The 23735-nt window shown below is 34.0% G+C and overlaps 2 protein-coding genes and 1 long non-coding RNA gene across 6 annotated transcripts; 1 reads left to right on the top strand and 2 right to left on the bottom strand.

Moving 5' to 3' along the window:
- The first annotated feature begins 1073 nt into the window (after positions 1 to 1073).
- Positions 1074 to 3687, top strand: LOC147407705 (uncharacterized). The gene is made up of 3 exons (XR_015176856.1): positions 1074 to 2136; positions 2873 to 2945; positions 3032 to 3687. It is a non-coding gene; the product is annotated as an uncharacterized LOC147407705 (long non-coding RNA).
- A 1002-nt stretch (positions 3688 to 4689) lies between these two features.
- LOC147407704 (uncharacterized) lies at positions 4690 to 10246 on the bottom strand. Its single transcript, XM_086436408.1, has 2 exons — positions 8369 to 10246; positions 4690 to 5120 (listed from the first exon to the last, which is right to left on the bottom strand). Exon 1 carries the CDS (start codon positions 9490 to 9492, stop codon positions 8377 to 8379), a length of 1116 nt encoding a protein of 371 aa, XP_086292534.1. The 5' UTR covers positions 9493 to 10246; the 3' UTR covers positions 4690 to 5120; positions 8369 to 8376.
- An 8083-nt stretch (positions 10247 to 18329) lies between these two features.
- On the bottom strand, positions 18330 to 23573 carry LOC147407703 (phosphatidylinositolglycan-like protein). Of its 4 annotated transcripts, none has more exons than XM_086436407.1 (6): positions 23330 to 23573; positions 22558 to 22791; positions 21990 to 22074; positions 21574 to 21628; positions 18835 to 18973; positions 18330 to 18583 (listed from the first exon to the last, which is right to left on the bottom strand). In XM_086436407.1, the coding sequence occupies exons 2-6, from the start codon at positions 22735 to 22737 to the stop codon at positions 18452 to 18454; spliced, it is 591 nt and encodes a 196-aa protein (XP_086292533.1). In that variant the 5' UTR covers positions 22738 to 22791; positions 23330 to 23573; the 3' UTR covers positions 18330 to 18451. The 4 variants fall into 4 exon arrangements, with proteins under 4 accessions (XP_086292533.1, XP_086292531.1, XP_086292530.1 ...); XM_086436405.1 differs by having other exon boundaries at positions 22558 to 22803; positions 23330 to 23572; XM_086436404.1 differs by having other exon boundaries at positions 22558 to 22803; positions 23403 to 23572.
- Between the last annotated feature and the right edge of the window lie 162 nt (positions 23574 to 23735).

The raw sequence follows: 23735 nt of genomic DNA, 5'->3' as shown, positions 1-23735 counted from the left end.
GTAGTTCATGTTAATCCATAATTTTTTTTGAAAGGAGTCGTTGGAATCAGTAACAGATTAATTATTAAAGACAGATATCTAATGATTGGGCACCCTACCTGATATATATGGTTTATATTGTTAGTTCAATTGTATAAGAACTTAAAATTAAAAAATGGGACCCATTTAGAGTGGATTTCTTAAATAGTGGATTTCACACCTTCTCCCACTTACTGTGCTCATGAGAAATAATGGTAAAACACTCTTCAGGTCTTGAGATTGGTAGTTTTTCTTTTCTATTTTATTTTCAAGATCTAAATAGAATTTCCCCAACTTTGATGTAATTGTAATTTTTTTTTTCTATAATTTAATTTTGAAAAATGGGTTGAGTGATATCGAATGGGCCAATTCACTGAACAATACACGGTACTCATCTTTTAACTAGGTGTGTAACCATGGCATTGCTCTTTCGATGTTTTACTAAAAGCCGAAATGGCTTGGGCTTAGGAGACAACTTTATCTTGACAATTATTTTCTTATGTTGGCAAGAAATTCCGGAATGGGGTGTTTTTATGTGAGGATGATCATTCTTGAAAAAAAAAAAAAAATCTATTTCAATTCTTTTACCCCATCAAAATCAGTCCCATATGGGATAAATTATAGTTTAGAGGTTGTGAAAAAGAGGGTAAATAATAAAATTAGAAGGGTATGATTAAAAAATCTTAAGGGATGAAAGGGTAAAAGAGAAAAAATAATAAAATTAAGGAGATATTATTAAAAAAGAAAAATAGGTACAGGGTGGGAGGATAAAAATAATGACAATACACTTAAATAAAGAGAGGGAAAACAATAAAGTGCGTCTATGACAACTTGATGAGATGTTTATCCCCACAAGTAGGTCTCACCATTCTCTCTCTCTCTTCTTCTTTGCCTCTCTTTCCTCCTCTCTCTCTCTCTCTCGCTCTCTCTCTCTCTCTATAATATATATATATATATATACCTCTCTTTCCTCCTCTCTCTCTCTCTCTCTCTCTCTCTCTCTCTCTCTCTCTCTCTCTCTCTATATATATATATATATATATATATATATATATATATATATACACATAAACAATGTAACATTAATAAATTTTCAAAATATAAGTTAGAAGTTTTAGATTGAATTGATTTTTTGTGAGAATGATCTCTATGATGGGAAGATCATCCGAAAAAAAAAAAAATCAGTCCAATCTGAAACTTCTAACCCCATTAAAAGTGATTTAAAATGTGGACCGTCAATTTTTTACCAATTTTTGTCAATAATTTGTAAATTACTTTTGATGAATTTAGAAGTTTCAGATTGAACTGCTTTTTTGTGAGGATGATCTTCTCATCGTAATGACTATCCTCGCAAAAAATCAGCTCAATCCAAAATCTCTAACACATATTTTAAAAAATCATTATTTTTACATTTGTCCCATGAACCGCCCCCTATATATATATATTCTTCTTGTTCTTCTTATATCTTCTCATCACTTAAGTGGTCAGAATTGCCACTAGATAAGAGGAGTGTCCTTTGACATGGAATGCCATAATAATTTTTAAAAATTTAGAGGTATCTAAAAATAAGAGGGCCTTAAGAGCTTCTTGACATGTAAATAAAAGTTTCCTTTGTTGATTTAATGGGCTAGTCCTTCATTTGGAAAATTTTACTAAACTTCAAAGAATTTAGTTACCATGAGTGGAACACAATTGACGAGTCAATGGATCTGGTAGAGTTGACTTCTTGTTTCTCTTTCTTTCTTAATGTAACATGAAATGGATGGATGCGTGAGTTGTATTTATTTGGCATTATAAAATGACTTTAAAATTGACATAGACCCTCTAAACGACAACATATAGCGTGTTCTCGATAGTCGATACAATGTTGTTTTCACTAAAATTGTAAGACAATTCATTTCAGCATTTTTCTTGTTTTATATGATTCTGTGTTCCTTCACTAAAATTGGTAGTAGTTTCCGTTGGATTTATTTATATAAGAAATTGAAATGGGAAGATGAAGGCATCAAGTCCCATCTCCATTTTACACAATTGTGACGGTCTTTTTAGTCCTAAACAACAACTTTGAGGAGCTCCAAAGTGTTTCACATATTGCATTTCCTCAACTCTGAACTTCAGGTTTGCCATGAACTAGCTTTTGGTTTACACTGAAAAGCATTTTCAATTTTTTTTTTCATATTTGTTTGGTAAAAATAGGATTTTTTTATTTTCTCTGTTTAGGATTTATAGGATTTTATTACAGCATGCTTAGTTTAAGTCCATTGTATAGTACTACAGTTGCATCTAAGCCAGTGTTTTCGGGTGTTTTAGGTCTCGAAGTGTTTAAATCATTGCCAAAGGCTTCTGTTTGGAGAAATCTCATAATCTTCAACTCTCTCTTCGATATTTTGCAAACACATTCACCAACTTTACCTGCTTGTCATTTCTTGTCTTTGCTCTCTGCTCTTCTCTAATCATTATTTTGGTAGCAATGGATTTTGTTGAAAGTTCGTTCCATGTTTTACATTCTTGAATTCAAACTTTTTCCCTCAAGTGGCTACTACAATTGTTTGTCCTAATTTATTCCAAGTTATTGTGTCTTACATTCCACTAAAAATAGAAGCCAGAGGCACTTGATCACTTCTTTCTGTAAGAAAAATATTATCAAACACTCAAGTCTGTGTGGCTATTCTGAAAACCCACCCTACAAAATAGACATTTCTCATTAATTTTTTTTTATTCCGACAGAATTTACGTTGTTAATTGTGTGTGCTTACGTGTCTAGTGTACAATTCATAGGCAAATCCCACCTATTGTATAACTTCTTTGCTGGGAGTTGCTTGAATCTTAAACGCTTCTTTGGGCTTTTTTACAGTCTTGTCGTTCACATCATGCTTCCGGACGGTCTGTAGAAACTCAGAATCCAAACTCCTCATATGACCACTAAAGTATGGAGAGCTCACTTCATTGCTTCCCCACATTTTTTCTTATAGCCAATACCGACTTTAAGCTTAATGTAGATATGCTCTTGCAGGACAAATGCAGTTAAACATGCTGTGCTGATCTACATCAAATCTCCAAATGTTACTTTAAAGGGGTTCTAAAATTTGAAGTCAGCGTGTCGCAAAGGTGCTTCAAAGTGTCCACATCGAATCCAGTGGCAGAAGGGAATTTGGGGGATCATATTATCCCTATAATACTCTTGGCTTGGCGTTAGTTTTAAACAACATGATTAAAAAAGTTCAAACAGCTGGTTGACTGCAAAATCACAGTATGGATCTAAAGACCCTCATCTAAATATGATTTACTTCGACAAGATCTTAGAAAGTAGATTGCTGAAGTTCAAAATAGAATTTTAGAGCTGGAAAGAGCAGATCCCTGCATCTTGTACACAACCCACAATCATGGAATTTCACGACAGTCTCTATACAAAAAAAGTAGTTCTAAAACTTTTTCTGCCTCCCTATTTCAGTACAATCCGTATAAAGAATTAATGTAATAATAACTACAAAATATTCTCTTTGGTTTCATTACATGGATTAATCATTGTTTTTTTCCTTTTTTGATCGGGTAGCCTGTTTTTCAATGAGTTCTGCAACTCAGCTGGCGGGATTGTGATGTTACCCATGAACAAAAATTAAATGAAGAAATTTTTTCTTTTGATTGTCAAAATGGTCTATATTGCAAAGATTTGTGTTTTTACGATTATGATTCGCGTTTGTTAGATAAATTGATTATCTTGGTATGAACATAATGGAAGAGTTCTAGCATTTTGCTTGCTTTATTATAATTATTTTAAGTTAAATCTTTTTCTTTTTTTTGATGAGCATGGATTAAGCTCATGTTGCTTGGTCAATTATTTATGATCTAATGTTATCTTATTATATTTCTTGTGTATCATGAAGGACCCGACTGATTTTTTATTATTTTAAAATCATTTTATTGAGAAAATGATTAATAACAATAACAGACTGTATGATTTTTCACTCTTGTAACAAGAAATAGGCATTTGTGCCAATTTCCCGAACTGTGATTCAAATAGAGCCGATACTTAAGACATCAATGAGTTAAGATAAATTTTTATGTAATATCAGTTAGAAACATAAAATAGTAGGAACAAAAGTGTTGTAGATTATATGTAAACTACATTGAAAATAATCACAAGAAAGGAGAAAATGTGTAAGATTTTTCTAAAGTAGAATGCCAACTTCTCTATTCCATTAAGTACCTTTCAAAATCAAAAGACTGAATAAAAAAAATTAAACTTAGGATATTTGGTAATAACTTCATCACATAATCCATCTTATGTTTGTGCTTTTGTCACATTTTCACAAGCTTATTGACTCAACCTAGTTTTTATAAACTTGCTGATAAATATCAGACAAATCATCTGGGATCTCCTTCCTGTGCTTCCGAGTCATCTCGGTCATGCAGGAGGTTTTAAACGTGGATTGGATGGGATGATCAGTGTGATTGGGTACTAGTGTCAAGAATTATGAACTTGAATGTTCGGACTATAGGTCATCTCTTTGGACTGGCATGAGCTGCATGGCCAAAAGATCACACTGGTTCAGAGGGAATCTGCGACCAAATTTATGTTGTAACTACATTCAAATTGACAAAATAGCAAACAAATAAATTTAGCAATATTTCTCGGAATAAAATCTACATTGAATAGTATAGGCAGATGATATACCATCAATCCATCATAAACCATGACTATATTTATATAAACTTTGATTTCAATATCTTCCAGTGAGATTGCTCATTTATATATATATATATATATATAACAATACACACTAAGCTTTACATGGTAAGGAAATATGACGACTTGTTCCAATCATCATTATAAGGGTGTTTTGACTAGAAAACAGTAGATAGTGGGAAAGAACTATACAGGCAATCTCTAGAATTTTGGAAGACATAAATTGAGGTCATCTTCTCATTGTGGTCCGATCATGATCAGATGGTGACAAAGCTTGCTCAGGCCCACCATTCAGTAATCAAAAGTAAACACTTGTCAGTACATTGACTACGTTCCAAGGATCTTAATTATCGCGTGAAAAGAGAGAGACTTGGCACCCATGTGCCGATGACCACTTCCCACTTGAATGTGGAGACTGCAAAATCAAATAGATCGGAAAACATATCACTAAGGGGGGCAAAGTAAATATAACACAAAAATATTATTGTGTGTGTGTGTGAGAGAGAGAGAGAGAGAGAGAGAGAGAGAGAGGCATGGAAACAAACATGCACACAATTTGGTGAATTTAAGATATGACTATAATAAAAGATAGTAGAGATGAGTATGTTGAGACAGATGAATTGAAGACTAAGAAAGATAAATTAGAAATGAATGCATTGGTGAAAATGCAGGAATAGTTCTAATAGGTGATAGACTAAGGGAAAGTCGATTGAGATGGTTTAGTCATGGCTCGTACGCAATGAATACCGATAACATTCCCAATTACAAGGTATGGGTTAGTTGAAGGTTCTAAAAGAGAGTAATCATCACGGTCATATTCCTTGTGATGCTACCTGTGAAAACTTGTAGGTCATCACCCTAGTCAGTCGATGGAACAACACACACAACACATGAATACTCAAAAAGTTACATGAGTGAGCAAATGCTCGAAAGACTGCTTCTATTAATCATAGTCAAGGTAACTTATAAGGAAACATTTGGTGACTCGATGACTTGTACAAGGCTACACTCAATCGTTCCCTAGGCACTTGGTAGCTACTTATCTCAAACATTTATATGTTCGTGCTGAGTTGTTTGCCTGTGAATCCGGGACAATTGCATTGTATGGGCCTCATGTCTGAGCCCTTTCAAATAGCTGGTGATGATACTGGTATGTTGGACATATGTCCGAGTCTCCTAAGTAATAACTCCTCAAACTTCTTTCCACGATATCGGGAACTATATTCGCTTCTCCATGTACAAGCCTAAAAAAATATCCTTATTGAAATTCCTCTCTCTTGCTTCTTCAATAAGGTAACTTAGTCACCAAGGAACTACCTCCAAGCCAGTTACCCATCACATTAAGTTGAGAGTGATTAGTGGCCCTCAGAAAGAGTTGATAAAAAAAAGGCACATGCCCCCACCGTGCTCTCATTCTGATTCTAAGACTGCGAAACTAACTGAACCCAGGAATACTAGTATCATACTACCATTTCTTCATTCTAAACAACCCTAATCTGGATGAAATCATGTTTCTAAAAGAAAACAACTGCTGAATCTATACTCGGCACATCCACCAAGAGGTCTTCCTCATCTTCCCGTCCCATAGACTTCTTTAACAAAAAACCAAATATCTATCATTGCCTCCAAGTTTCTTAAAACCCCATTAGTTCCTCACCTCCATCATTTCATCTTCAATGCCTCATCTTTGTTCACTATCATGTCCATTATTTCCATAGACCCTCACAAATGGCTAATGGGAGAAGTTTCCACAATAGTCATCCTCAAATTCCCAAATGATCATTGGATGGTCCCTCAAATTAACTGTCTGCTCCACTGAAAAAGACTCACTATAAAGTGATCACATGAATCTAAATTACAATTATCTCATTCAAGAAATTCTCACGAAGTGCAAGTCACCATACCACTTACAGTAAAGGTTCTACAGATTCCTCAGATACACCATATACAATAGAACAAAGTTCACATCCATAAATCAACCAACTCGTATCTCCATAAACTGTTTTTCAATAAGAGCCATACTTGTTTTCTTAAGTTCCACAAGCAAAGGCCCTCGTCGTCCCCAGATTTAGACACAAGCAGGACTCGATCAAAGTAAATTTTCGTAAGGGATATAGTGTAATACCAGAAAGCTAGAAAACATGAGACTCGATTAAAGTTATCTGGTTACCAAAATAAGGGCACTACAACTTCTTAGCAATCAATTTTCGAATCTTGGCAAAATCATTTCCAAGAGCAATTTGGAGTCCAATTCTAACAAACAAGCAATAAATTGAGAGGAATATCACTACTCTAAACACCTCATGATACCCATAGCCTCTCCAAAATTTGCTCCTCCAGTTCACTCCTACCAAGTTGACCAGCACAAATATTTCACAGTTCTCAAATTCACATCACAACATAGATCTTTTTGCATCAGGTTGGTAGCCAGTGTAAAAACTTTGTCATGTTCTAACAGGAATCATGATCCTTTGTTTCATTTTGTTCATGCAAGGGCATTCCTTGGAAACGAGGAACTGCAGCGATGACAGTTAGCTATGATGTCCACCGGAAACAACACACTGCAAAAGCAAGCAATTGCAGTGAAAACGGGTACAGGTTCGTGCATCAGACTGGATGAGTGTGAGTAAATAAGTTAGTCCAATGTTTAGGAATCATCTCAGAACTTGGAATGTGGGGACTTTTAATAGGTAAGAATTAAGAGTTATTGGATACAACTAAAAGAGGGAAAATCAATGTCACTTATTTATATAATAAAAAACAAAAAAAAAAAACAAAAACTAAGGAAATTGATGGTTACAAACTCTGGTACACCAAAAATTTTAAATAAAAATGGAGGAGATTTAAAGAGAAAGTTGTACGTGTAAGGAGAATAGAAGATCACTATTAACAATAAAAATAGTAGGAGAAAATTATTAACATAATTAGTGCTTATGCACCCTAATTTGATTGGGAGAGATTCCTTATGGGATAATTTTGGGAAGTTATGGGTGAAATCATTCCATGAATTCCTGAAAGAGAGATGATATTTATAGAATGAGAATTAATTTTCATGTAGAGAACAAAAACCACAGATTAAGAGGATGCACAAAGGACTTGGATATTAAGGAAAAAATAAAATTGGAAATGGATATTTTAATTTTTACAGTGACGTCATACCTTACGATAGCAAACAATTATGTAAAGAAAAAAAAGGAATGAACATTTAGTTACTTTCAAGAATAGAAAAATCAAACCAGATAAACATTTTTTTTTCTTTTTTTACTTAGGAGAAATAAGCAATCGAAAATATTATATCTACAATTAAAACATGATGAGACATACACGTGTACACACATATATATTTGACAAACAAGAAGACAACTACTGTAATAAACATAACATGAAACTTCATATTCCTTTTTTACATCTACAATCAAAAACAAAAAGAGGCAGAATGAACATGAGACATATCAAATTGATAGCAGAATCATTGCACAACCAAATATAGATCATATTCAATAATCATAAAACAGGAAATTTTATAAGTCACCGTGATGCATTTAATGACTAACAAAAGTAATTAAATAGTGTAACAATTTCTTTGGTCAGTCCAGGATCACTAGAATACGATAAAAGAATAACAGGTCATAACTTTTAGAAGTGAAACAAAACTAATCCTACCTCATTGATCAACTTCTACCCATAGCAGATCTCGTAGTCACTGTAGAATTTGAACATAAAGAGTGCAAGATATTACTTCCGGTATAGCATGGTGGCGCAGTGAACTCCTTGAACTTCCATGTTGATACAACCTCAGCTGATGCCTCACCTTCAGTTGATGGTTTCACAGAAAACAAAGGAACATTTGTTGTAGTGCACTTATCCTTCGGCTCTTCCACCAATAGGACGCCCCTGGATTCTGGCTCTTCTTTTGAATTTTCCCGATCTCTAATGCTACATAGGCTTAAGAGCAACTTTTTTTGCTTAATTCTTCCTCTCTTTCTACCAGTAGTTGTAACTATCTCCTCTAAGGCTTGCCCTTTCAAGTTACTAGCTTCAACCTCTGAACAGTCAGTTTGAGTACATCCTGAGGACTTCTCACCCACTTTACCCCCATTTTCTCCTCGGTCCAAATCACCTGTTTCAGCATTGCTACCACACTTCGAAGGTGAATTTCCTTCACAAACCACTTGTCCATTAGAAACCCTAGTTTTTTCCAAAGCAGGCTGTTTTCTATGTTTCTTATGGTTTTGAATTTTACCGCCAGAACTTATAGAACTTTTTGAAATTCTAGGAGAGCTATTCATAGCTTGGTGCAATTTGCGGGCTAGTTCTTCATCAGTTTCGTTTTTTCGAGTTAGATTATGCTTCCCATACAAGAGCTTAACTTGTACACGCTTCTTTGGTTTGTTTCTTCTCAGACACCTTTCTTTTCTAGTTTCCTTATCGGAAAAAGAAGCAACTAGTTCTAGGGCATTCTTGGCAGCAGCCACGGCTTTTGCAGCCACTGCTGCCTTTTCTTCAGCTGTAGCTTTAGCTGCAGCTGCAACCCTGGCTGCAGCTACAGCTGCTGATCTCGAGGCTTCCACAATTTCCTCGGGTGAAAGATGTGGATTCCTAGAAGTGGAACTCAATAGATCAGAAAAGCGGGAATTGAAACCACTCGAAATGGATGAAAGATATGATGAAGATGAAGAATGGAGATCATAATTCTGCTTCTTCAATCCTGCAAGGAGACGCTTTCGAGGAGGCAATCGGACATCAACATCCAATTGATTGACACCACACATATTAGATTCTTCCATCTCTTTACTTCTCTACTCTTCTCCTCTCTTACTATGGCTCAAACAGGAAAAAGTGGATTCCTCACATGGTGCAAATAACCCACCAAATTTGAAATCTAAACCCTTAACTCATCCAAAAATCTGAAATTTCCAAATTTGAAAACTCATCCTCAAAATTCACAGATATCTTGGCCTAATAGTCCAAAATCAGCGTCAAAATTAACCAAAATCCCACAGAAATCCGAATTCAGTCATCACAATCATACACCATAAACCCTAATTCCCTAAACCATCATTCTCTCCATTCCGAAAAAAAAAATCATAGAATTCAAGCTAGTAAAGCCGAAGCCGTGCGGACAAACCAAACCCAAACTCAAACTCATGTTCGACTTAATTTCACAAATTATCGACGAAAGAAAGAACAATTAAAGCCGAGCTAAACGTTGAAACTTACACAGTACGAGCTTGATATTAAAAAAGCCTTTTCAAATCTAATCTGACTGCATGTCCATGGGGGTGTCGTGCGATTATTGAAGTACAAAAGAAACATAATTTAACGAAATTGTAGAAGAACCGAGTACCTGATCTCTTTGTTTGAGAGATCGTGATCTGAAACTTTAGGGGTTTTTTTTTTTTTTTTAACACACAAAAAGCGAGAAAGATCGTTTGCAGAATCGGTCGGGAATGAAACAAGGAACATGTAAAAAAGAGAAATTCGATTGGTTCCGGTTCTAGAAACTGAGAATGCGAAGCTCACCTTGGATCTGAGTCGGAGAAAAAATAACCTTGGTTTGACAACAAATTACGGATATGCCCCATATCTTTAAGTCACCGGTCACCCATATCATCACGTCCGTGAACTATTGGAGAGTGCACGTGCAATTCTCGTGTAATGCACGCGTTGCTTGAGACATTTAGGGCCCGTCTGGATACAAGAGTCAGAAGTACTTAAAACATAAGTATATCAAAAGTACTTTTTGAAGTATTGTATGGAGTAGTTCTGACAGAGTAGTGTTTGGATGCAAATTTTGAAAAATACTTTCAGAAGTATTTTTTGACAGAGTTTTGTGTTTTAATGAGTTGACGAGGGATATATCAAGTAAAATGTAAAATCTCGTGAGGGTATAATTGGAACTGCAACTTATATTTGATGGACAAAATTGCTTCACGCATAAATAGTTTTGAGAAGTACTGGTCTTGGTACTTTTCTCAGAAATATTATTTTTACTCTTTTGCGGAATTACTTCTTCAAGTGGTTATATATCTAAACATTTGATATAGTGCTTTTAGCTTCCCGTAGGAGCCAAAAGCACTTGAAGAAGTCAATCCAAACAAGCCCTTATATTTTGGATCATTTTATCTGCTGCATCTACTCGTCTCGTTCGTTCTTTGCTTGACACCTTTCACTACTATTTTGGGCGAGAAATTTACATGACAGACCTAACTGTTGCACTTTTATTACACATACTCTCTTGGAGTTCTAACAACTCCAAAGGAACCTTAGGACCCGTGTGGATACAGGAGCAAAAAGTACTTAGAACATAAGTACTCCCAAAAATACTTTTTAAAGTACTATCTGAAGTAGATGGATAATTGTTGTGTGTTTGTATGCATCTTTATAAGTACTGTGAAAAATACTTTTAATAGAGTTTTGTATTTGGGAACTATTTTGGATTTTGTTAAAATGATCAAAATGCTCTTATAAATATCATTTACTATTTTTAACATTATAACTCAATAAATCATACTAATTTTTTTTTTTTTATCCATAAAAACTTTTATAAACACCGAACAATTATAAACAAATGGAAGATATTGTGAGCAAATATATAATCACTAAAAATATGAAAAATCTTTCATCACATCAATGGATAGTAAATTTGTGTGTAATTATTCACATCAATCTTGTAAGAAGAAACTTTCAACCATGGTTAGAACCCTCATAGATAAATCATTGAGTGAATAATTGGGGGAGCTAGAAATCCAAATCCAAATACTATACTAAAAAGCTACCACCACATCAATGGATAGTAATATAATATTATTCAATTGCATTTTTGAGGGTATGCTTGTAATTTTTAAAATTTATGAGAGGCATACTTGTCTTAAATGCTACATCAAAAGGCTACCACCACATCAATGAATAGTAATATAATATTATTGCAATTGCATTTTTAGGGTATGCTTGTTATTTTTAAAATTTATGAGGGGCATACTTATCCCAAATGTTACACCAAAAGGCTACCACCACATCAATGGATGGTAATATAATATTATTCCAATTGCCTTTTCGAGGGCATGCTTGTAATTTTCAAATTTTATGAGGACATACTTATCCCAATCATGTCATTTTGATGGTGTTTTATGGCTCTACGCAAGAGTAATTTAGAGAAGTAGCACCATTGGTACTTCATGAAAAAGCACCAAAATGACTCCATAGTAAAGTAGTTCTCTCCATGAGCTATTTATTTAAACACTCGTAAAGTGCTTCTGACTCCCGCAAAGAGTCAAAAGCACTTAGAAAAGTCAATCCACACTTTATGAAGTTTGTTACCCATCAAACCTAATTTTACAAAGTTTGTTATCCAGCAAACCTGGAGTAGGATCCACATCATAAAATTCAAATTTATAAGGGTTATTTAGTTATTTAACATACTTTGGAATGGATTCTAACCCCTTTCTATTTGTGCCATTCAAAAACATGATCCGATGTCACAAGGTTATTAAAGACAAAACTTTAGGAACTTTATCTATATAAAAATAGAAAAAAATGAGGTTAATTTTCACCGTTTAATTTGAGAGTTCATTAGCCATCCATTTTCAACACCAACGATCAAACTCAAATTTTTTTTTTTTTTAATATGAATTTTTCCATGAATCCCAGAAGGATGTTTTCTTGGATTGCTAATTTAATCATCTATAGGGACTTAACGATCCTTAGTAAGATTTGAAAACTTACTAAATTAGTCATAGTAGCCTAATCCATAAAGGAGAGTTTGCTCATGTAACCAACTCGATAAAGTACGAGGGTTTTGTAATAAAATTGCAGCAAATAGGTTTGCTCGATAAATCTCTCATTTTGGGTTCGTCACAACCATTACCCACCCACTTGAGCGTAAAACGAATAATAATTATATTAACAGAAACATATAATCTTCAAAGTGATGTCTAGGGGTACCCAATTACACGATGTATTGAAAATTGATTAGTTGAGTCTAGGTCTATCATTCTCAAACTGATTATTTTTCAGTTTGATTTTGGGTAAAGATGTAAGCAGAGAATTTAAAAAGAATGTGAGAAAGTGTAGATTTTGTTTGAACTTTACTTTTAGACAAATGTCTATTTATATTTTTCCTTCGTTTTTTGGTAGGTATAGTATTAGTGATTAACAAATGAAGTTGGGTTCAAGAGATTTGGACTTAGGACGTAAAAACAACACTTCACATGTCTTACCACTTAGTTAAATTGACCAGTCAACACCCATTTAAATATTCTATTCCTTTTTCAATCTCAACTACCAATAGATACTCTAGATTTTAATTTTTGAAGGAATTTTATTTACGAAAGTAGGATTTGCTTGAAGAATTCATTGTTGGTAGCTAGTACAAAAGGTACCAATAGAACTATTCTTGTCACACCAACTTTTGCTAATAGCACACCAATTCTTATGTAAATCACCAAAAGAAGTACACATAGGTACTATGGCAATGATAGCTCTCGTTAAAAATAAAGAAAGTGTGAATCTAAAATCACAACTAACCTTGCTTGAATATTGATGATATTTGTTTGATTCCAATGGCGGAAGGTACGTTCTAAACTTACTTTTGATTAATAATTTAATTATCACTAATATTAGGTCTTGAGATGCTAGTAGTCGATATTGATTTTATTAATATAGTTGCAATTCCACATAGGTTGATTCATGAATATTTTTTAATTAAAGCTTTCAATTTTTATAAGGGGTCCTTTGGAATCCAAAATTATGGATACGAGATGTAAACTTCGTTAGCGCATCATAGACAAAAATTGATCATCTTGAGCGTGCTTTTCCTATGGATCCCTGTAGCACTTTTTTATATCAATCAATGGATCACCATGTTTGTATTAAAAAAAAAAAATTAACAATTCAGTCTTCTATAATTCACAACGAAGAAAAGAAAATTAATAGGAAAAAAATCAGTTGTTCTAAAGTGGACAGTCTCATAACTTCCAAATTTATAAGATTTTGTTATCTTGAAGAGTGCTACCGGAAGCTACATATAAAAATCAGTTAAAATATTATTAGGTACTATGCCATTGTACTATTATTTTTCAAAGCCGCCTAAAAAGTGAGGATTTCCGTTGGTGGGAGCAGGTAGCTATAAGTTAAAATCAATCGTCATGGTTGCAATATATTTCTTGGTTTATGCGATAGGTGAAGAGATAATACTACATATTTTAGGTTATTTTATTATAGATACCGTCTAAATACTGTATCTCGAAGAAAGTATCTATGATTCTGACACACATCAACATTAGAACTGTCTCCCATGATGTATATTTCAATGTTACTCCAACACGACTCTTTTATTATTACTCACAAGTATTCAAAGTTGGAGTCATTGATTAAGAAATATGTACAATAAATCAAATATGTGATCCATGTGTTTCTTAAAATTATGATACGGTCTTTCGTGGATGTAATCATGTAGAATTAGCAATAAGGGTTTGTTCCTCTAGTTGTGTATTCAAAATTAGATAGTGGTCTCCTAACTTACTTAATTGCACTTTGAAAAACTTAATTGGAATGGGACGAACCATCAAAGAGACTAATCCCATTCCAAAAGCTGAGACCACGTGAGGATACCTTGCAAATAACACACGATCTTGATAGTGTAAGCATGATATCCAACAGTTAGGAATTATTCTTGATATAATTATTATCAAGATATGTATCATTGGGATACACATAAAATCTCAACAGTTGGATGTTGTGTTTAGAGTGTCAAGATATCTATTGTGTTATTTCTGGAGTCCACGGATATGATAAGATTTTATGATTGTAGCATCTATTAAGCAATTTACGATAGAAAATCAAATTATTTTAAATATGAATAAATACTTCTCAATTAGACTCGGTGGATACCGCCACGAACCAACCAGGAAGCAAGGTTTTAAAATCAAGGCTAAAATCACCTCATTTTTTGTAAGGGACTCAAAACAGCAATCCCTAGGACAGGTAAACTAGTTAACAAATCAAAGGTGCACATGTAATCCCTAAGACAGGGATTATAGATTAAAGGACCTACTTGTAATGTTAAAAAAAAAAAAAAAAGATCAAGTCAACTAAGGATTGTTAACTCAAGTCAAGTCAATTATTGTTGACGTAAGTCAAGTCAATTCTAGTCAAACAACTTTGACTAAGTCAAATTGACTAAAGTCTTTTTAGGAAATTCTAAAAGAATTAGAATTTTTATAATATCTAGATATTTTTTTTGAAAATATCAAATATGATATTAGCTGATTTTTGTTTGTTGTTTCACTTTTTACACAAACAAGGAAGAGAAAAGTAAGAAGAAAAAAAGAAAAGAAAAGAAAGAAGGAAGAGAAAGAAAAGAAGGAAAGGAAAAGAAAGAGAAAAAAAAAGGTAAGTCCTTGCAACTCTTTATAATAGTTTTAGTAATTTAAAAAAATATATATTGCTGATTTTATAGTTGTAAAAATAGAATTTATTTTGTTTTTAAAACAATTCTGATTTAATAATTTTAAAACTAAAGTTGTTTTGTAATTTTTTTCAACAACATACACATACTTTATACATATTTATATTATTATTTTTATGAGTTTAAAGCATGCTAGTAGTTGTTGTTTTGTTTAAAAAGAATTATTACATGCTTGTAGTTGGTTTATACATGTTTTAGACGTATTTATATATGTTAAAAATAAAATACAGTAACTATGAAAGTTGTTGTTTTTGTATAAAATTGACACCATATGTATGCTAGATAGAAGGATAAAAAAAAAAATTATACGTACGTTATACGTATTTATACGTGTTAAATATAAAATACAACAACTATGAAAATTGTTGTTTTTATATAATACTTTACTATGTATACTTAGATTGAATGCTCAAATCATTTATTACTTTATACATATTTTATACGTACTTTATACGTATTTTGTACTTATCAAAAAGAAAAATACAGCAACTATATGAGTTGTTGTTACACACAATTCATATATTTTATTCACATTTTTTATAAACATGCATGATTTTTGAATAAGTTAAACTGGTAAACAGTTTACTTTAATCGTTTTAGTGATGGATTTTCAAGAAATGTTTCTAATTAAAAAGTTGGGTAAAAAAAGTAATTTATTAAAATAAATATGAGAACGAGTTCTCAATTGAATGTCGTGTTTTTAAAATACCCAGTTAGTGAGATGCTTCGGCGTATGTCGTATAATACACGAAAAAGAGAGAAAAGATGAAGTGAGGCTTAGTCATAGACTGTGTAAGACACGAATAAGAGAAATACTTCGACTAAGGGTCGGGTAAGACACGAAAAAAAGAAAAAGAAAAGAAAGATGAGATTGTACATTTAAGAGTGGACTGGGTATTTAAAACACGTGTATGTTTTACTTTCAATACGTTTTGAAAAGAAAATAAACACTTATATTTAGTATTTTAGTGATTTATTAAAGAGATTGTGAAAACCTATAAAGAATAACGTGTTGTGACATTTCCGGAACGATATGTTATTGTAGGATAACAGTTGCGTTGTTTGAGTTCTTATGTATTATGAGATGTATAAGAACATAATATCACAACAGAAATCTAGGAATTTCCTTTCTATCTTTAATAGAGAACAAGATGTAGATAGTTGTATGATTGATAGAGATTATCGAGGATCACATGAACTCTAGATTGACATAGATGAAGATGGCTAGTTAATGATCATTAATAGTATAGAGTAGTCAAGAAAGAATGACCTACTTGAGTTGGCCCGTTTCTTAAGGCCTTGGTCAACGGCCAACCTGAGCCGGAAAATAGTTACCCAAATTGTGGTAGAGACTGACCATAGAATCAGGAACTAACAGTGGGGTTCCACACTGGTGAAGTTTGGAATAATCGTATTTTGACTGAGATATTCACATCAGTCGTGACCCTCAACTCTCTATTATAGTACTCTATTATTTGATGTTATATTATGAACAATTGTTTCGTCAAATTTTAAGTGTTTCAATTTCCTACTAGATTTTATGATATCGGTGTTCAATTATTTTCAATTATGTATCAAATATGTATAATTTATGAATTCTTAGAATGTTTAAACTGCATATAGGATGCTGTTATTTAGAATTGTAAGATTCCCCTACTAAGTAATTCCCCTGTTACTCACCCCTACGACATCACAAATTTCAGGCACACCTGGTTTAAATGATCCTTCCGAGGAGGCTCAGTACCATGCCCTTATAGATGATCAGTCCAAGTTTCCAGGAGTGGAGCATGGGTACTACTAGTAATGAGTCTTAAACTAGAGTTAAGTTTAAGTCTTTAACTGTTTTTTTTTTTTTTTGTTATGTAATTATGAATACCGTATTATGTAATTACTGTTTTATGTATATATGTCAAGTGTATTGATGTTTGAGGATACGTATTTGTTCTGTTGAGCAATGATTAGGTATGACATATAGCTATTTATTTGTCGTTTACGCTTATATATTGATTATCATGATATGAGATTTATATCATGCCTCGGTATTCAACTTGGGAATCGTAGGGGTTCGGGTTGAGTTTTTGGGGTATGACACTACTAGTAGCACTTCACCTAGTACTGACTGCGCTCCTAGATTCCTAAAACAACTTATTTTGAACTTGTCACTCTTAGGAGGGAATGTTACTCCAATGCCAAAGATAAAGAACCCGTCCTAAGTAAGAGTTTGTGCAAATTTTACACCAAACCTACCATATATAGGAACTCCCCCTTGTAAGATCATGAAACTTAGAAAATTGAATTTAGAGATTATGAAGCTTTTTTGGAATGCACTAGTAGCAATGGAGCTTGCATGTGATTTTTTCAAAGTGATGGAATGCAACAGGTACTAGGTGATGTGCAACAAGTAGATCCCTAGATTAACCATGTTGAATAAAATGATGTAGTCTCAGCTATTAGTACAAGCTTTGTATACAAGTTATTAACCGAGGAAATTTACAAGCTTTTATGATAATCATTAAATACATATCGTTTCAACTAAATTGAATCACATATAAATGACAAAGTATAGCATCCCACCTACGATCGTAAGACTTCAAAAATCATTTCCAAATTTCAATGAGAAGACCATGCTTAATCCTCAAACCTTACTAACCAAGAGCAAGGAATGGATACAAGTGCGAGAGTGCCAAGTTTGAAAATATCTTAAGGTGTAGAACGCCTCCAGAGCATTATATATAATGGGGGCAGATCATGGGACATATGTAAAAACAATGGTTTTTCAAAATATGGGTTAGAAGTTTTGGATTGAACTGGTTTTTTGTGAGGATAATCTCTATGATGAGATCATCCTCACAAAAAATCAGCTCAATCTGAAACTTCTAAGTCCATCAAAAGTGGTTTACAAATTATTGGTAAAAAATCAACGGTCCACATTCTAAATCACTTTTGATGGGGTTAGAAGTTTCAGATTGGACTGATATTTTTTTAGGATTATCTTCTCATCATAGAGATCATCCTCACAAAAAATCGGCTTAATCCGATACTTCTAACTCATATTTTGAAATTTTATTATTATTACATTGTTTTTACATATGTCCCATGGATCCATCCCCATATATAATATACTCAAATATCAATTTTATAATATACTTCCTTCCATTTACTTTCTCTATCATCACTTATTCTCTTGTAAAAAATAATGCTTTTATAATGAGATAACAGAATGCGGAAGCGACACCCCTAACACAAGGATCAGCTCACTAAACCTCAAACATGACAGATTACAGATCCGACGACAATTGGTTCTCTGCTCGATCATCTTCCACAACTGTATCCGTGCTTTCTTCACTATCAGTAGCAGCACGTAAGGCCTTCCAGATAGGAACCAACATTTTTACTGGTGGTCGTAGTTTCTGCATTGTGTTCTAGCTCAATCAGTAACAGTCAACCAATGAAAATTCCAGACTCTCTACACTATCTTTAACTCTTTTGAATGATTAAAAAGTCATTCATCCCCTAAATGGTTCGGGGGCTAAATATTTGATTGCCGTCCACTGCCTAGCTTCTCCTTGACTGGGCAGGTATCAAGTTTTTGCTCGAAAGAAAAAAAGTTATAACAAGAGGCCACAAGCAGGGAAAATAGCATAAGCCAAAGAGACTTTACCTGGAAAACTAACATCAGTTCGGCTTCCCCACGGACAATGAAAGCTAGACTCCAATAACAAGTAACCGGGGTCACACACTCATTCAGCACAGGTTTCAAAATCTTTCCAATGGGAACAAAGCGATGGACAACCCTCCCACTACATGAAGAAAACAAAATCATGTTAAGCACCTCAAGTAAAGAAAGTAGACAAATGAATGACAACCACTATACTGATTAATGTTTTGTTCTACTGCCTGGTATTCAAAGACGTGAGTAGATACATCAATTAATGGATATTAAAGCTGATTACGGTGTTTCAAATTGTCAAGCAAAATGCACGGCAACAATAACTTAGTATTTTGAATGACTCAGCTGACACATAACCTCTGATGGATAGGAAAGCATCAGAGGTGAAATTCCACTATAGATGTGAGATGGTGTGATTTCCCTATTATTTTTTACAAAAAGCGGTGCTTGTCCATTTAGGAGGATGTTATACTAAGCTGGAAAAAGAAACAAGAACATAGAATTATTTATAATAGGCGTTATCGCCAAGAGTGAGATTTTGACTCCATTCTTGGCCTAGTAGTAGAGATAGCTTGATCATCTCCCTGTGGAAATAATGAAAAGGCAGTACTAGCAACAGACAAGTCATGAACCCCACACAACATAGTGACCTAGAGTCCAAAGGTCAACATATCACTAGTCACATCTCCATTCAACTGAATAGAATCAGTCGCCTTATCACCATAACAAACTGGTAACCTTCTTTTGGATTGCATGGACTGGAAAGTGACTTAAGATCATTTTTACATGCTTCCAATAGAGAATATACCCAACCCAAGACAAAGCCACACTCCATGATGTACCGCTCCTTTAAAGCTGTCAGCTCCTAAGGGTTAGTTTGCCAGGATAATTACATTTAGGCCCTGCTTGGTACGCTACAAATCATTTGCATTTGCAAATGATTTGCACCGCAAATGTTTTGCAACGCAAATAGTTTGCGATGAATGATTTACTACTGCTTGGTAACCATTGGGAATTCTCTTGCGAATCTTTTTATGTTATTGATTGATCTTTGCAATAAAAATTTTCATTGTGATTTTGTAAATGATTTGCGTTACATTTTGTCCCAAAAAATTGCAATGCAAATCATTTGCATTGTGTAACCAAGCACCAGTAAAATTTATTTCAGAAAATTATTTATATTTGCAAATGATTTGCAGTATACCAAGCAGGGCCTTAAATTCAAATCATGGGCCTCAACTGAACCCATCAAAGATATTGAAAATCAATATGTAATTTTAAGTCATACCAGCACCCAATTCCTAATATAGACAACCGACTCCAACATCATGAAACTCATCGCAACTTGAGAGGCAAACAATGAGCAATTAGCACAGTACCCCCCAATATCAACACTGATATGTACGTTCTACAGTAAAAAAAAAAAAAAAAAAAGGGATTATTTTCCGAGAAACATATCATGTGGCCAGGATGACATTGCATACCAACATCCAAGGAATTCAGAATCAATGCCCGTATCATCCAAAATCATAGCATAATGTCTTGTTCAATTGAACAACTGTGACATTTCAACCAAGACGGTTGTGAAATCAACCAAGACAATGGTGAAACAAACCCCAACCTCTAGTTACAATCACCACTGAGACTGACACATCTTGTCATGGACATTCCAAGTTTGAAAGGAAAATTTGAATCATGCCCAAACCACACCAAAGAGAAAATGAAAGAAGCCACTGACCTAGCATGTGCACAATGAAGACGAGATATTCTTGGCCTTTACTGGCAACCAACTTATCATGGGCACTATAGGAAAAAAGTTCTAGTCCTTGGTGCCAAAAAGAGATCTACCAACAGCAAGCTCATCCCAAAACTTCACATAATCCCCTACCCTGCTCATAATTCTAAACCCCTTCCAAGACTCAAATCCTACCTTATCAGTGGCACTTTGAGCCCCAAACACTGCACTACTAGTAACAGCTGAGAATCCCAGCCTACCTCCAAACCCACCATATTACCCAAATTCTGGCCTCAGTAATGGAAGAATAGATTATGTGAATAGAAATGACATGTGTTGGGTACTTGCTCTAGATAGGCAATTTAATTTTTCAGTTAATCGCATGTTTAATTTCATATGTAATTAAAAAAATCCCATGTAAATTACTATCAAAGATTTTAAACACCGGTGCATTGTTATTTGCCAAAATTAACACACTGATTTCCATAATCTAAATTACAAATAATTCCTAGGTCTGTTCCTCGCAATTTTAATTTTGGAACCAAGGAAGATAGTCCTATTGTAAAATCTTGACAAACATTGGTAAGAAATAAGTATAAGTAAATCGATTTCCATAATCTAAATTACAAATAATTCCTAGGTCTGTTCCTCACAATTTTAATTTTGGAACCAAGGAAGATAGTTCCATTGTAAAATCTTGACAAACATTGGTAAGAAATAAGTATCAGTAAAAAACAATGAATCTAGGACAGAGTAAGCTCCTACAGCATGGGTTCAGAAATCAGGAGAGGAAGTTAGCTCTTGGTGGAACACAAACTACAATTATTCTCTGTAATAGGTGCTTCAAACCTATATTTTCCCTAACCATAGTGGACAATGCTTGTACGAAAAAATGTTCCACCTTGAGGAATATGAACTACAAACTTTTTCCATGGAAAAACTCCTTTCATTCTCTATTTAATAGTAAAACTTATCAGGGAAAAATAAAGAAGTACCTCCCAAAGTGCGTTTCAAGTTGCACCCCAAATCCCGGCATAATCACGACAGACTCTGCAGATAATTCAAGCATGCAATGAAGGAGATGATAAATTTTCTCATTAGGAAATGATAAATTTGGTACAAAAAAATAGACTATTGGAAATTAAACCATACAATGTAACCTCTAATAAGAGGAATGCCTCTTAAGGAATTGATATAATCCAAAAAGAGAATACTAAAATGATTTACTAGTGAATTTGTTAACGCGAGGACGCCTCTCCAATACAGATCTTGGATCACCCATCCCCACATTAGTGAGAAAGACAAGAACTGAATTAACTCCCTATAAATAATGAGACAACAGAAAATTTCATATCCAAAAAGGTATGCAAAGATCTTCAAGGCATCAAAAACACGATTTTGAAAATGTCACCTTTCTTAATGGACTTCCCGCACAATGCCTTAACCACGAAGATTCCAATAAGAATGTTCCAAAGGAAAAAAACACCTGGTTTTTCCTGCCATTGATAAGCGAGCATATTAATAATATGTATAATACATTTTCTATTACATATATCCCTCACTAAAAATTCTAGAGAATTTTTCTAAGATTTTAAAAGGATAACTATCTTTTTGTTTTTTCTGGCAAAAGTATCTTGCAAATTTTGATTTTTGTGTTTGTGTTAGATAAAATCCAACACAACAAAAAAAAGAATTTTTTTTTTTTGCAAAAATCTACTTTCTAAAAATTCCCAAGCAGGAGACATTTGGAAATCACATCTAACAAGCTCTGATAATTCAAAACGCAAGTGACAGGCCAAAACTGTTACATGTAACCATTCTTCCACAAAAGAAGTGGCAAATCAAAAGCTCATTTGTACTTAACTTAATTCTATCCATAATGCAAACTTAAAGCTGTTGTTCTATCAATGAATATGTACCCAAGACCATGATCACAACAAGATGAACAAAGGAAAATAGCAAGAGAGACAATTAACTACCTTTAGGAGCAATAAATAACAAATATTTGCCAGCAAGAAGAGAATTGTCAGATACAATGGGGTACCCCTGACAATACTCGTCCGAAGCAAAATGTGATGGGCATCAATTGCTTGAAAAGGTCCTTCGTGACCATCATGAATGTAGACATATTTCCCATGGACCATAGGGACAGCATTCATTCCTAAACTAAAGCAGATAGCCTTCTAACTCATTCAAATGATTCTCAGCTATGCCTGCATCAAGAACTGAACCAGATTACCAATCTTAATAAAAATATTGGATCGCTGATATAGACACCGTAAAGTACATTGAATGACTCAATATTATAGCATTTCAATCCAAAAAACTTTACAAAACGTCCAAATAATTGGATTGTTTCGGACACTCTGCAAGCCCTAATGAGCTGTCCAGTACGACGACAAGGTCTCAGAGTTGAAGTTTATCCCTTGTTTGATCATTTCATGCGAGATTTTTTTCATTGATATCCAATAATTTTCTTCGTCACAGTGCCTTAAGCGTTGTAAGGTATACCTAAATTGCCTAGACAACAATGTCTATTCGAACAGATTCAACTGGATTCTCCCTATAAGTTTCTGAATGAGAATTTCTTACAATTTATGTCCAGACTATAAAATTGATGGACAACCCTAGTTTCAATCCATTTTACAGGAAAATTTTCTTTTTAAGTGGTGATCATTTAAGTTTTTTGGGATTGATTGGTAAAAAGATCGTAGAGTTGATCGAGACTAGAGTAATGTTTAATATGGTTACCAAATTGTTTGCGAATCCAAGAGTTTTCTGGCAACTCTAAGGTTGAAATGGAGAGATGAGAACTGAAGGGCACCTGGTTCTATTGAGGAGAGCGAGAAACCCTAGAAATGTTTGAGTCTGAAACACCATTAATGGAGGCTCTGCGTGTTTGTTTTCGCAGATCGCGGACGGCAAAAGCGAATCATTTCGGCCCGCATGTTCATTACTAAACCGTGTTAAAGATCAACCCAACCCGGTCTATTGATAGCCCTAATTTACATGCTAGATGAGTCAGGTGAGTCAATTCGATTTTTGGGATTAAAGATTTTTGCTTGGCGTCATAAATCCCACCCACATACGTGCGAGTTGTAACTCCTTTAAAAATGGGAGTTGAGGACTTTCTTGAAATTGCAACCCTATAAAATTG

This window comes from Akebia trifoliata, chromosome 3, assembly GCF_017979445.1.
Source record: "Akebia trifoliata isolate Shusen 1 chromosome 3, ASM1797944v1, whole genome shotgun sequence".
Taxonomy (NCBI): Eukaryota; Viridiplantae; Streptophyta; class Magnoliopsida; order Ranunculales; family Lardizabalaceae; genus Akebia; species Akebia trifoliata.
This window is presented reverse-complemented; position numbering and strand designations above follow the sequence as displayed.